Consider the following 15,853-nt stretch of genomic DNA (forward strand, 5'->3'; position numbering starts at 1 on the left):
ATACATTTCTGTAGAGCGCAAAATACATCCCAAGAGGTAAAGTTTTTTGCAGTTTTTGTTTTCGTGAATCCATTAGAGGCAATTTTTTCTTATGAGTGCCATTTGCACCTGCTCTTCTTAAGAAAATCCACCTGAGGCCACTGTCGACTGACTGACTGATCGATCCCCCCCACACACTGCTTTTTTAAACCCAACCGACATTGTTTTTAAAAGCAATCCAGAAAAAAGAAGCCCTCACACCTGCCTGATTTTTACCACATTTTTAGAGGTTACCACATTTTCACCCTGTTTTTTTACTTGTTTATTTTATTTTATTGTTTTTGTCTTGCTTCACTAAACTCGAATCCTGTCGTTATGGTCAACTCCTCTCCGCATCTCAAGTCTGCTGACGTACACAATAAGCCACTGTTCAACTGGTAACAGCAGAAAAGCTGTTCATACATAGGTAAGTGGTCAGCTGCTAACGCAAAAAGAAACAGAAATCGTTGATGGAGTCATACCACCATGTAGCATTCATTTTAATGACGAAATGTAGCAATAAGTAGCTCTGGCTACATAATTTGCACTTTCCAGAAATGTACACGAGGATACATTTTCATAATGAGCCCGTGTTGCTTTTACTGAGCTTTAATCAAACAATTTCGAACTGTTGCCTCTTGCATTTTTAGACGTGTTCAGTGGGAATAAGCCCTAAGAAACCCTACAACTGTCAATATTTGCGACAGTTTGATGAAAAAAAAATCAATCATTTTGATAATTCTGTTTGTATCATTTTAACCTAAATAAACTGAGTGCACTTATACAAACATTCAGCAATCATTCCATAAAATGGTGCTAAAATAATAGTTATGAATGTCTTGAGTATTTGAACATGAGTACAGTGCAAACATAAGGGAGTGTCAGTGAGTGCATTCAAATGTGAATCAATACCTCATTATTCATATAATGCAGGTCTAACTGCTGACCAAAAAATGTTTTGACTTTCTGCTGGACTTCCTCAAACTGCACAGGCCGCCCAAACATCAGAATCCTATACAAACATATATAAACATACACACACGCCATGCACACAGAGAAGGGGGGGTTAAACAGGAAGCTGAGATTTCTTTAGATGTGTAATCCAAGACGGCAAGTCAAGTCAAACACACAGTTGGATCTGCAGAGCTAACACATTCCTGAAAGCACACCTAGCATAGCTGTGGTCTGTCCTGGCAGCCACGGACAAACCACAGTACTTTCCCTTTCCACCAGTGTGAGAGCTGAGCGAGAGAGAGAGAGAGAGAGAGAGAGAGAGAGAGAGAGAGAGAGAGAGAGAGAGAGAGAGAGAAAAAGAGGATGCCTGTGTGTATCCGTCTCAGTACACCAATGAACATGCTGTTTGCATTGCTATTTTAATATATACACACACACAGGCACACATGACCATTCCAGTAGAAATGAAACTCAGATTCACCTTCTTTCACCGCAGAACTCAAACTTAATCCTGACATCCTCCTGAAGAGAAAGAAAAAAAAGCTGAGGTCATGTCAGGGTCATGCAGGAGTCACAAGGTCAGAGTTGCTCTAGAAACAAATGTGTTTTACCAATCTGTTGGAAGAGCTGGCAGGGATGACAGGTTTAGTTTTTGCCGTGTCATAAGTTGTCGTTGGCTGGCGCCTGGTCATCTGCAGGGCCACCAGATCCTTCATAATTGAATGAAGAGCCTGTCTCTCGTCTGGAAAGAAAGAAATTACAGTTTGCTTATAATGATTGTAATGCTATTGGTTAATGATTGTAATGTTAGTTTTTATGGTCTTATATATATATATATATATATATATATATATATATATATATATATATATATATATATATATATATATATATATATATAATAATGATATAATGATATACAGGCGACGCAGTAGGTAGTGCTGTCGCCTCACAGCAAGAAGGTCGCTGGTTCGATCCTCGGCTCAGTTGGCGTTTCTGTGTGGAGTTTGCATGTTCACCCTGCGTTCACGTTTGTTTCCTCCAGTGAATTGGGTAGGCTAAATTGTCCGTAGTAAATGAGTGTGTGAGTGAATAAGTGTGTGTAGATGTTAACCAGAGATGGCTTGAAGGGCATGTGCTGCTTAAAAACGTGCTGGATAAGTTGGTGGTTCATTCCGCTGTGACGACTTCGGATTAATATATCTTTATTATCTTTAATCAATCTTTATTATCTTTAATCTTAATTTCACTTTGTTTGTTAAGCACAAATATTTGTCCAAAACTAATTCTAAATTTAATTCTAATTTCCAGTAAATTAATAAATGAAAAATAATGAAGTGTTGTCAAAGAAGTTATATCAACACACAGGTGCTATTCTTTAGCCCCATATGTTGATGTATTCTATTCTTTAGCCCCATATGTTGATGTATACGCTCTATATCTTTATATATTTAATTCTATATATTTTTTTTTTTTTTTTTTTTTAAATCGATAAAATTCAAATTTAAAAAATCTGAAACTAAAATAAATTGTTTTATTACAAATAGACAAGTGAATTTAGACAGTAATAAAATAAAAATTTTAAAATATATATTCTGGTTTTGACACTGAGGGCTCTATTTTACCAATCGAGGCTGTGTCCGAATCCACTTTTGCTATTTTAGGGAAGGAAAAATCTGCTTTGCGCCCCGCCTCATGGCCTAACAGGGTTGTCTTGACAAGTTACGGGTGTGTTCTGAGTATAACTTGCATCAAACCAATCAGAGTCTCATCTCCCATTCCCTTTAACAGTCAGGTGTGTTGCACCATTGCGCATTTGCGATTTCAAGAGGAAAAACTGAATGCTTCACTAGCAAGAAACAGGTTAACAAACCATCTGTAGCACAAGAATAAAAAACGAGCCTCCTCCATTCGGCCTCTTTACTTTACTTTTACTTATTACTCCTTTACTTTCATGGATAACTGTGTTGTACACACTCCACTAAAGACATCCATTAGCCTACATATTTCATTTAGTTTGTTAAACACAAATATTTGTCCAAAACTAATTCTAAATTCAATTCTAATTTGCATAAAATTAATAAATTAACAATAATGAAGTGTGGTCAAAGAAGTTATATCCACACACAGGTGTTATTCTTTAGCCCCATATTTTGATGTATACGTCTTCAAAAACCCGACAGGTGTACAAATATAAGCTTGTTTTTATTAAACAAATATAAATGTGCATATAATAATTAATACTGCTAATAATAATAACTACATTATACAAAAGCAAATTGTCATGAATAAACTGAAAAAGCCCCCCAATGGAAAAAGGCATGCAGGCAGTGGTTTCGAATTTTTTAGAATTCGTTTTTAAACCAGAACACCCATGAGTCCACAAAGTGGTGCAAACCGATTTGCTATTTAAACACATGGCGGAAAACATGAAAATTAGGGTTGCACTGGTCTGAAAATAGCAACAAATCATGGCAAACATGTCTTGCTCCTTATTGCACTGGGTGTATGATGGGGGCCTTCAACGACATATTATATCGAAATATTAATAATAGGAAAATTATCATTTAGCAATTACATAAATATTTTGCTGAAAACATTCATTCATTTTCTTATTGGCTTAGTCCCTTTATTAATCCAGGGTCGCCACAGCGGAATGAACCGCCAACTTATCCAGCAAGTTTTTACGCAGCGGATGCCCTTCCAGCCGCAGAAAAAAAATGAACTTGCTCTACAGTTACAGCACAGGTGCAGAGGAACTGATAATGTTCTGCTCTCCTTTGTGAAAACACATTCTCATTCGAACTACCAGTGCTGCGTCAGTGCTGTGAAGCATATGAGAATAAGACGACTGTGTTTTTGAGATCTCTGTTCTCATGTTTGATATAAGAGCGAGCTGTGTCTTGGCTAAGCTCACTCCTCACAGAGGGAAAATATTCGCAGTGTGTTATTTGGACAGCCTTCACAAGCCTCATCTACCTAATACTGGGAACATGACAGATCAACCCAGACTCAGCCGTTCAACTGTAAAATATTTATTCATGTGAGAACACAGAATAGTCACTGTCTGTATGTTTCTCTTCAAACAGCTACAAACAAATACTTAATTCTAGGTGTCAAAGTAATTTCGTAGTCATTCTCTCTGATGGGACACTGTCAATTAAACAGGTCAAGCCAAATTCACAGAGAGGCAAAGAATATATAAAGTTAAAGGACACCTATGATCCAAAATCAACTTTTGGAAGCTGTTTGATCTGTTAGTGTGTCCACAATTGTATTGGAGTGATATTAACAAGTCTCTTTTTAAAAGATATCCTCACATTAAAATAGGATCCAAATCCCAGCAATTTTGAGGCCCACTGCAAAGTGACATAGGTCTGCGGTTTACCTTGCCCACTGAATTAATTGACAGGAGTGTATTAAAATGTCTCTGTAGTAACATATAAACATGTCCACAGAACAGTATTTGCAAAGAAACTGCAATTAAAAGATCTGTTCCAACTCTCTGTGATCAGCTGCACCGCAAAAATTAGTTTTACAAAATGTAAACATTTTTAAAACAGTGCATGTGTTGTAGTAAAGACAGTAAAAGCACAATTTAATTCATAACCGCAGGAATCACAGAAAACCATTACTTTGGACTGCAAAAAAATTACAATATAATTTTTTTAGTAAGAGACATCTTTAAAAAAATTTAAGCAGTGAAGTACATTTTAACCACTGAGAAACTATTAAACATCCAGCCAAGCTATTTATTAACACAATCAAACAATTAACAATGCATTTATTAATCTTTGTTGATGCTAATGTTACTTGAAATACATAAGTTAGTTCATGTGAACTCATGGTGCATAAACTAAAAGTTTAAAAGCATTTGGATTTTAATAATGCATTAGTAAATTATGAATAATGATAAATAAATGCTATAGATATATTAGTTCATTATTAGCTCATGTTAATTAATACATTTACTAACATTAATAAAACCTTATTGCAAAGTGTGACCAATATTTTTAAATACTCATTTGTTTTATTAAAAAAAAAAAAACTTGACATCAAGAAATAATTCAAAGCATGTTGAATACCCCTGATTAAAAGGGTTACATACACAAACACATTATGCAAATTAAGACAAAATGTGATGACTTACTCATTTTGCCAGTATGGATGTGTGTTATTTTGTTCAGATTTGAAGATCCTTACACACACTTTCCTCTAGCATCACCCATCAATGGCCTAAAAGTGGAACAACATTCAGGTTATAAAGAAACTCTAGATAAAATCAGAGGGTATATATAACTTCCCTACCTAAAAAAAAAAAAAAAAAAAAAACTGTAATAAATCTAACAAACAATGACATCACAGTAAACAACTGCCATAATAAAACATTACATCACCATCCATTAGGGGATTTTCATTCACAAGCATATTTTAATATTTAACTAGTTTACACATGTTTATTCAGTTAAACTTTGCTGATGCTAGATGCACAAAACATCCACTTAAAAAAAAATAAAGACTGTAACAGGATAATGAAATTGGTGCATGTGAGACATAAAAGAATGTAAGCTGAGCCGGCTGGCACAAAGCTTTGTCAAAAAAAAAAAAAAAATGAAAAAGCTGAGTGAAATAGTTACCATTCAAAAACTGGCAGACTTCAGTTTCACATGCTTGATTCAAAGAGTAAAGTCTAACTCAAAAAATGTACATTCCCTATAAACAACATGACTGTAATATTTTTTATAATTCATTTGCCCATGAACACATGTGGCTCATATTAACAAAAAGAATGTGAAAAAAGGTTGCACTATATTGGTTGTTGTGCTTTAAAACTGACGTTTTTGTCATATTTATCAAGGTTCAACATTCTAATGGTTAATATCATCATCAATAATATTGCTTCGAATGCTAACCATGTAAGTGAAGCTCTTAAAGGATAATTTTATATTAATACAAGTATATTACCCTGCAACCTTTTATTGTCTTTACAGGGGGAAAATGCTTTACCAGTGTCCAGACGATAGTTTCACATAATGTGTTACCAATTTCTCGGAAGGAATTAATTGAATCATAGCTAAGCTCTGTGCTATGCGTGGCATCTACAGTGTCAGTATTAATTTACTAAGCTTAGTGAAACTACGTTTTATTAAATAAGATTTGAGCACATTTCAATATTATTCAATTGTAATCATTACTATTGGACTGTGAAGAGACTTTCAACCAGCACAACAAAAATGTTTCTGAAGACAATCATCTACTGCACCTTTAATGTAGTTACTGTATAGCAATATTACAAATAAAGTTATTTTACATTATTACTGAGAAATAACTACACTTTTTTCATTCCTTTTAACAGAAAACATAGTTTTAAGCTAATAAACTAAATTTATTCCACTTATTTTTATTTGTATATAATAGTGCTATGACCAATGTATCAGAGACATAATATCAAATAATCAAGTAATACTGTATTTTCATGCAGTTTTTTTGCACAACAAATACCAAAAAAATTGTGGTATTTATTATTATGTTATTATTACAGTATTGTTTAGGTTTAGGGAAGTGTTTAGGTCAGCGGTTTGCAAATATAGGGGATCTGTGCGACAATTGCCACCTTCTCATGGAAGCATGATGTGTATCTGAAACTTACAATGAAACCTACATACCCTAAGCAACGCATTTCAGAATTGCAAAAAAAAAAAAAAAAGTAGACCACACCTAGTGGATTTGCCATCTGAAGTCCAGGGCAACGTGCAGGGCAACATATTTTAGTCTTCACAAAATGATGAATTGACATCTACATTAATACTCAAAAATGAGTTACTTAAATGAGACGAGACACATACAAAATTGCCAAATTCAAACTAAACGTGCAAAATGTCAAATATAACCTATCCTACACAACTTGGACCAGGTGAACCTTTGAGGGCCAAAATGACTAATAATTGTCCTAAATATTCAGTTTACGTCAGCACATACTTTAAAAGTTGAGTTCTGGTTAAGATTGCATCATTCCTAATAATGACAATACCTGCCTGTGCGTCACGAAACCTGTTAAACTCTCTTTTGATTGAACTAAAGTGGACAGAAGGAGAAAGAACTAACTGAGAACTGTAGAGAACCGCTCATCCTTCCAAACGTATGGTCAAGCTGAAATGATTAACCAATAGGATGAGGTAAGGAGCATATTTGTTTTAGCGCCTCTAGTCATGCAGCTACAAATGAACCATGAGAAATTAAAGGTCAGAAATCACTTATTTGCACCCATTCAGCCAAATATCCTGAGTGGCACCCAGGTGGCTTGACCCACCCCACCAATGAACACTCAACAAGCAGGAGTGTGTTCAGCCCCATCTGATGCCTCACTACCCATAAATCCCAGTCTAAGTTAAACAGACCTTCACCTGAACGCTCCACAGAGAGTGTGGTGAAAGTGTGCATGCTTTTTCCTTCATGCGAGTTCTGAATGGATATGTGCTGGAATCATGCCACACCACTGGAAACCTCCATTTGTGAAACACCAACTCCTGACCAAAACCATCTGACTTATAATCTGAACATTCCTCCATTTTATTGCTTTCCTATTGAACAAAATCTTTTAATACCATTTTTCATTCTAAAGATGTTATGTTTTTTGGTGGTGTTTAAAGCACAGAATATTAAATTCTTCAAAAAGACCTAAATCTTGACCAACAGGTAAGAATTGTATTTGTTATTACTGTATTTATTTGTTAAACAGTAGCCACGTCTGTGTTCAAAAAGTTAGTTCACCCAAATTTAAAGTCATGTTGTTAAATACTCTACCTCGAATCTAGGGCTGGGCAATATGGCAAAAATGCAATCTCGTTAATTATTTTCCATATTGAATGATATATATTTGGACATCAGTTGTTAATGCTGCCAGATTTAAAAGAGTAACCCAACAATAACAAAAGCCATAGAAATTAGAGGGTCCATTAAATGGCATAACATTTTCGGCCAACAAATTTTTGGTGGCCGAAAATTCGGTACGTCTCTAATATCAACACACTTCTATATTCCCATTGTTGCACATTTCTGCTATTTGATTGGCTCTTAGATCAATATAAAGTCAGAAAAGTCCAGAGCTCATCATTGTTATTGATATAAATTTTATCTTGATCTGATATATTATAATTCCAAACCAAAGACTTTTGGTCATCCTCAGAATACAAATTAAGATTTTTAAGATGAAAACGAAGACAGCAACAGTCCTTGTTCAGTCCAGAAAATACCAAAAATATCCTCATAACAGATCACATGCCTTCAGTGGTTCAAATGGAATATTATCAATAAGAAAATACTTTTGTATGCGCATAAAACAAAAATGACTTTATTCAAGTTTCTTCTCTTCAGTGTCAGTAATAGGCATGGGCCGGTATAAGATTCTGACAGTATGCTAACCTTAGATATAAATATCATGGTTTTATGGTATCGCGGTATGAGATAACTGTTCTAAAATGTATTCTTTTTAAATGTCTGGATAAAAAACAAAACTTTTTCACCTTTGTACACAATATATTTTAATTTGAGAAACATTTAAAATATTTTGAAGCAGTAAACATGTCAGGCTAAATAATAAAAATGAATAATAGAGTTCTACTTTCTTAATTTGTTTTTAAAAATGGCAACTTTGATCTTTTCTGCTGGAGATACTGCTGTTCTAAACAAATTAAGTAAATAAAAAAATCCTACTCATACCATAGAAAAGGCATAGCAGAAAATTTCGACGAATTTAAAACTTTGACTTTTCCAAACCGCTGTATACCTTGAACACGGTTATTGTCCCATGCCTAGTCAGTATAGGGTGCTTGACATGCTTGTTTGCACCTCTGACATATAGTCATGCATCTGTACTTTGTTTCAAACAGAGAAAGAAACAGAGGTGAGTACATTGGTGCAGTGCTCATAAACGTTGCAACTATAGGACCAATACTGACACTGAAGTAAAAAAATAAATAAATAAATAAAAACTGTTGAATAAAGTTATTTTTGCTTTGAGAACAAAAGTATTCTTGTAGCTTCATAATATTCATAATTGAACTGCTAAAAGCAACTGGTCAGTTTTGATTGTGCTTTTTGGTACTGCTCTGGATCAAATTTCATTAAAAAAAATCTTAATTTGTGTTCCAAAGATGAACAATGTTTCAAGGTTGGAATAACATGAGGGACAGTAAATATTGGCAGAACATAAGGCCGAGGCAAAATCATAATTAAATCTGTTGTGTACCACCTCCATGTATTGAACTTATTCTTAACGTATTTGCAGGCACGGCCATTGGAATCTTTTGGGCTTGAGATTTCCGGTCTTATTTACTTACTTTGATATTTAGATGGTAAAAACAGCTTGTTATGCTGCTTGATGTTGCATACAGATTTTTTCTCTTTTTTTCTACTTTTTATGTATAGTTATCAACAAACTCGTTTGTAGAGCAAGTAGTTTGACAGTCTTCTGCCTTTAAATATTCCTGATCATTTCTCCCATTAACAACTGAATCTGAAATTCTAAAACAAGTGCAAAAATGAGTAGACTTCTTGTTCTTGAAAAATAAGGTTAATATGGGTATACTATTTTCTAGGACACTGATATAAAACCTGTTTTTGTCAATTAATTTCCATTCATAATTCTTCCTTTTTAAACGGATATAGATTTACATAACCATATTGTCCCTCGCAACAGTAGAATAACAAAACTTTCAGCAAAGCTTAATATTCCAATACCAGTTCGACAACGGCTCACATGTCAAATGACTCTATCACCTTTCTCAGATTTTGAGTGGACTTATTCTGAGCACTAAGGTTAAATTGTTTATTGAACACATCATAACATCAAATCTTTGATTTGGGTTTTTACATTTTTAACCAAATATATTTAAATGTCAGAAGACTCACCAGACCAGACAACCCTTATCCAATGTTCTATTGTCCAAATTTGATAAGCAAATGTAGTCTTGGTGTGTGATTTATTTTTGTCCAAACATTCAAAACTATATAACAAGTAGGGTTAACACACACACACACACACACACACACACACACACACACACACACACACACACACACACACACACACACACACACACACACACACAAAGTTACTTTAACATTTAAATGGATCATGGGGCAAAAACATACAGAGAACAGAAAAGTTTTTTCCTTCTCATCCAGTCGTTGACCCCCTCTCTGTCTTTTTCCCCCTTCTCCTGTTCTTAATTACCTTGTGGTAAGTATGTGTGGAATCTGGAGAGGGGAGAAGGCCGTTTTGTTTTGCTTGTATCCCTTTTCCATAGCTCACCAGAATCTCAACAAATTTCTCTTACCATTCCTGCCCCCAGCCACCTCTCTCCTGATTTTGAGCTGTTTAGTCTGTGGCTGGTTTTCCCAGCCGTGGCGCTGGCGCTGAGGCTGTTGGCTTTTGCTCACGGAGGGGCTTACAGTACAAGAGACTCACAGGCTTACAGCACAAATCCCCTCCAGTGTTCCTGTTCCCCAATGCTCTGGAGAGACTAGACTAAAAATGATTCCTGTCAGCTCTGGGGTAGATGATGACAAGTTATTCTAGATGGTGAAAAAGATCACTAGTTCACGAACTGGCCAAAAGCCATGATACATTATACATAAAGTGATCTGACACCTTCGGAGTAAGTTGTAGTCTGTGCAGTGGTTGTGTAATACTTGTGAAGGAATTTCTCAGGACAGTAAAAATAGAGATATAAACATGATACAACATATAATAAATCAAATCAGGAATAATTCACAAACAGTTTGCCAATACATCCCTGTATCAACTCAAGATCATAAACAACTGATTTAATGACTAAGGTGAATCCATGATGAGTTACCAAAAAGTGTTAAATGTAGACCTGTGTTGTGCAGAAATGTTAATAGAGGAGTGTACAATTATTGTTTTGTGCTAATTTATAATAATGGTTCATATCTTTCTTCAGTGTATTTGGAAGTGGAGAAATTAGTTATTAGTAAGCCCACACAGAATCTGCACATGCAGAAATCCATAGATTTTTACAGATTTTTAGCCCATCGAGTCTTTATTTACTTCCGTAAATGTGTGTACATTTATTTCTATTCAGTTTTAAAACACATTTCAGTGATATTATTGACTAATATGAAAATGTTTTTGATTTATTTACAATAAACTTTGTAATGTAATTTTCTCTGTCTTAAAGTTTAAAAAGTTTTTATGTCATATATATTACGTTTTTTTGTTTAATGCTCTCATAATCATTCCAGATAAATCCGCACATTTGTTGCAAATTTCTCTGCAGAAATAGTACAAAAATGTCAGCAGATTCTGTCTGGTCCTAGTTATCAGCTCTAAATGACAGTTTAGAACACTACTGGCCTACTGATGTGGGATTTTCAAATGTTGTTATGTAGGTTTCAGGTTAGCAATAGATTAATGTGATGCTAATGTATTTAGGAGTTTGACCTACAGTGGACTTTAATGATCACATTGACAAGTTTGGAGCACAAAGAAAGACACTGGATTAATCAACCAAAAAACTAAATATTCAGTCATTCATTCATTTTCTTTTGGGCTTAGTCCCTTTATTAATCTGGGGTCGCCACAGCTGAATGAACCGCCAACTTATCCAGCAAATGTTTTACCCAGCGTATGCCCTTCCAGCTGTAACCCATCACTGAGAAACAAGATATTCATATTAATATATAAATTATATCTTAATAAGATATCTTAGCTTAAACAACATTAAATGTTAGATACTTAATTTTAAAATGTCTAAATTAAGCTAACAATGCTTCTACAGCATATATTAATTTCACAGCATTTAACAAAACTAAAATGTCAGCATTTGATTTTTCAAAAATCAAAAAGGTTTGCTTTAAGGATGGCCAAAAATTTATATCTTAAAATAATTACACAAAGGCCAGAGTTTTAAAATTAGGTATGCACACATACTGTATGACGTTATTAACTAAACATAAACATGCATTTCTCCATTTGTTTGTTGACATTTCTCCAGCTGACCTCTAGTTTACAATATAACTGTATGACAGCAAATAAGTTGTACTCAAACTTAATTGAAGAAACAAATATAGATTTTACACAAAATTATCACAATTCAAGATCACTAAAACAAAGTTACATTAAAAGACTGCTAATAGAGTTTGGGTACTCTGCTCAAGGGCACCTTGGTCATGGGTATAGGTGGAAAAGCTGTTCATTCACTCACCTCACCTACAAGTCCTAATAAAACTCAAACCTGCAACCTTTTGAGTTCAAGTTCATATCTCCAACCATTAGCCCTTACAGCTGTGTCCATGTAAGAAAAAAAAAGTTTAGGAAAACTTGACCTATGCACTCCCTACTGAAAAATATAAACACAATTGAACCTACCTTAAAGCTTTAAAATAATGACAACAATAAAGTAATGAATGCAATGTTTTTAGAAAGCTTAGAATAGAAAACCTATTCTGAACATCAAAAATCGCTATTTATAATTTTTTCCAGTTTTTACACTGCATTCTTTGGCTTTCAAACCAAACACAAAAGCATAAATACATCCACAGGCACATGGCAAAAGAAATTGTAAATATTGAAAATAACTTTCAGTAGGCTACTAGTGAATCAGCTGATTGCTATGCAGTTTACAGTCTGCTGTTAGTCACACAGAAGCTATACAGTAATATTTATGAAGAGCAACAGAGAAAAACTATGCACATGGCAGTCTCTATATGAAATACACTCAAAACACATATAAAGCTGTTGCTAGGCTTAACTAAACTTACCTTTTAACTTTGCAAACACTCAAATGTTTACATGCTTAACTAATTACAAGCCTATTAATAACCCCTAACTTAACACTCACCTGAGCCAGGGGTTGAAATCCACCTTGTGTCCTGTCCTCCAAATACTCGATGTGTATCGTGCAGACACTCGCTATAGATACAGTTAATGCAATTTGACTGTCCACAGGTTTCCAGGCCGCTGCCATTGCTATCGCGCTCCCAGGCGCGCGGACCCCTGAGGGTCTCCCATATCATCCATAAAACCTGTTCCTCAGCTCAGTCGAGAGTCAAGCCCACTTAAATACACAAAAATGTAAAACATTCAGTCAACCCAGAGAGGGAAAAGAGTAGCATTACGAATGAAACACGGACGTTTCAAGAAGCAACATGTCTTTGTGTAAGCAGCATAACTAGTGCAGAGTTCAAAACAAATCCGAACAAAAAGCTTCAGCTCCAAAAGATAAAATGTCTTTATAATAACGCTAACTGTACATAATTAAGTGAGTTGCTTCGATACACACATAACGTTAATCCATACGTAATAGCAGAATGGAGGAAAGGAAAGGATTTCCGTGATTCTGATGGCTTCTTTTCCTGCTAGGTTTGCATATTTTTCCCTCCGTCGATTAGTCTGACCACTTCACTGCACGAATAGTTTGCACTTTCCGAGTGCAAGGCGATCCGACAATCTGTATATGTTGATGATTCCTGTGCGTGACAACTTTATACAGCCAAGAAGAACAAGAAAACAACAAGAAAAAGAGCCCTCAGTCCGATTGTTGGACAATCTCAGCATTATTATGCGACAAACGATTATGAATGAAGGCATGTGACTCTGAAAGCAGCCGTCGTGTGTCCACTTTAGACAAAGTAAATGCAGAAAAAACAGGATAACCGCACAGGGATCGCACTGTCGAAGATCTGGACAAAGAGCCGAGCGCGTTACAGTCAGCGGCTACTTGAACTTCGAGAGCAAATTCCCCTTTCCGTTGATGACGGTTAAACTCAGCGAAAGTTAAAACTCGGAGAAAGTGCGAGAAATGCGCTCCCCGAGGGCCGTTCAAGAGCTTTTGTTGATTTCAAGCGGCAGACGGTATCTTTAGGCGACATTAGTCCGAGCATTCTCGTGATGTTGATGGCGATAAACAGCAGATGCTAGAATGAATCTTTAGCTCCGAGTTTCCTGACAGCGAAAAAGCAGTTCGTCACCGGAACCCAATAAGCTCGCTTCCTTTGAAAGCAGCCGAAAGTTCGTCATTTTATAGTCCGTGCAAGACACCGAATTGTGTTCGCGATTTTTTTTACTCGTCACCGGGAGGAAAAAAGGTATTGCATGTCGTTTGTGATTCCCGTAACATGTTCAAGATGACAACTGTGAGCGTAGTTTGTGTACGCTCGGGGGCGCGCTTCTCCTCTCTTCAGTTCACGCTTGGTGACGTTACGCGCTCAGCATCACTGGCGCGCACACAGTTCTGACGTAGGAGGCTGAAGTGAACAATTATAGGTGAGTTTAGCAGTGGTCAGACGCTGGATGGCGGTGCTGGAGTCAGGTGAAGAACAATGGCTTCATATACAATACCCTTCACAATATTGTTAGTATCCTAAAATGTAGAGATATGGCTTACATTTTTTTTATTTGACCCCTTCCACTTGGTAAGACCAGTACTTATTAACAATATTAGACTACATTTATTTATTGTATTAAATAGACAAATGAAACACTACAATTCACTTAAATAAATGCCCTTCTCTTCTATTGTTTTACATGTTGTAATGTTGTCGAAGTTTAAATATATAGAGTTGCACTGAGAAGTAGGTAAGTTTGCTAATATTGGGCTACAAATAGAGAATCATGTACATTTTTATAGTGAAATAATTGTGTGGACACTATACAAAGAATTATTCAGGCTAAATATTTATCCTAAAGCATCAAAACACTTGTAATTCAGCATTACGTGTGTATGTGTATATATATATATATATATATATATAGAGAGAGAGAGAGAGAGAGAGAGAGAGAGAGAGAGAGAGAGAGAGAGAGAGAGAGAGAGAGAGAGAGATTAGAACAGGGGTGCCCAAACTTTTTCCTGTAAAAGGCCAAAAAACAAATACCATTGAGAGCCGTGGGCCGAAGGTAAATATAACAAACTGTATTACATTAAAGTTGTCATGGGTAATTTCCTAATTTATTAGAAAAGATTACTTTAGATTGTGTTAACTAATGCAGTATAACATTTAATAAATTATCTCAATTAAAGCATAAACAAATCGAATCTATAACACAGTAGAGTTCAATACTGAATACACTAGTCAAGCAGAACCTGACTTTGCCTTGATTTGTCCTCTATCCACCGGGTGACAGTATGTACATTAAAACTAAATCTGATTCATTCACACCGCTTAATTAAACATTTAATTTCAGTTACCTTTTAACAATAACACAAACAAAAGGTTACATTAGATTAGAAAAGACCGTTTCTAAAACAGTGTTTCTCAACCACGTTCCTTGAAGACCCCCAGCACTGCATGTTTCAGATGTCTTTCACACCCATTACAGGTCTTTCAGTCTCTGCTAATGAGCTGATGATCTGAATCAGGTATGTTTGGTTAAGGAGACATGGAAAATGTGCAGAGCTGGTGGTCCTCCAGAAACATGGTTGAGAAACACTAGTCTAAAGCATCTCCATCATTCTTCCCATTCTTTTCTATAATGGGATGGCAGGCCAAATCAAATGTTACCATGGGCCAACTTTGGCCCGTGGGACCTAGCTTGGGCATCTCTGCATTAGAACATTGAAGACACACTAAACTGTGATTAAACTTGGTATTTAATACTAAATACCAAAAACTTTTACATTTGTCATAAAACCTTAAGTTTTATGCCTATTCATAAATATGATGTCCACCCCCTTTACTTCTGTAAATAGTTTTTGTATAAATGGAAGATCATATAAAAGGCATATATTGTCGTTATCGTCTTTAGCAATTATGTAATTTTTAATAGTTTTCTTTTCCTGATTAGGGAATTAAATTCTGTAGAATTTTCTGTAAAAATGTCTGAAAGCTGTTGTCATTTTATCTTTTTGCAATAAAAAAG

At 35.3% G+C, this 15,853-nt stretch overlaps 1 protein-coding gene across 2 annotated transcripts in view; it reads right to left on the bottom strand.

Annotated features, from left to right (window-relative positions):
* The window catches only part of map3k3 (mitogen-activated protein kinase kinase kinase 3), a 32,042-nt gene extending 17,893 nt beyond the window's left edge, over nucleotides 1-14,149 (bottom strand). For both annotated transcript variants that reach the window (XR_012401045.1, XM_683602.8), the window contains exons 1-5: nucleotides 12,837-14,149; nucleotides 5,123-5,208; nucleotides 1,584-1,714; nucleotides 1,454-1,494; nucleotides 931-1,030 (exon numbers count right to left, since the gene is read on the bottom strand). Coding sequence is in view for 1 of the 2 variants with exons in the window: in XM_683602.8 (XP_688694.2) it covers nucleotides 931-1,030; nucleotides 1,454-1,494; nucleotides 1,584-1,714; nucleotides 5,123-5,126 (276 nt within the window). In the remaining variant the exon portion in view is untranslated. The remainder of the gene's footprint in view (nucleotides 1-930; nucleotides 1,031-1,453; nucleotides 1,495-1,583; nucleotides 1,715-5,122; nucleotides 5,209-12,836) is intronic.
* Between the last annotated feature and the right edge of the window lie 1,704 nt (nucleotides 14,150-15,853).

The sequence above is a fragment of the Danio rerio genome, chromosome 3, assembly GCF_049306965.1.
Source record: "Danio rerio strain Tuebingen ecotype United States chromosome 3, GRCz12tu, whole genome shotgun sequence".
Classification (NCBI taxonomy): domain Eukaryota; kingdom Metazoa; phylum Chordata; class Actinopteri; order Cypriniformes; family Danionidae; genus Danio; species Danio rerio.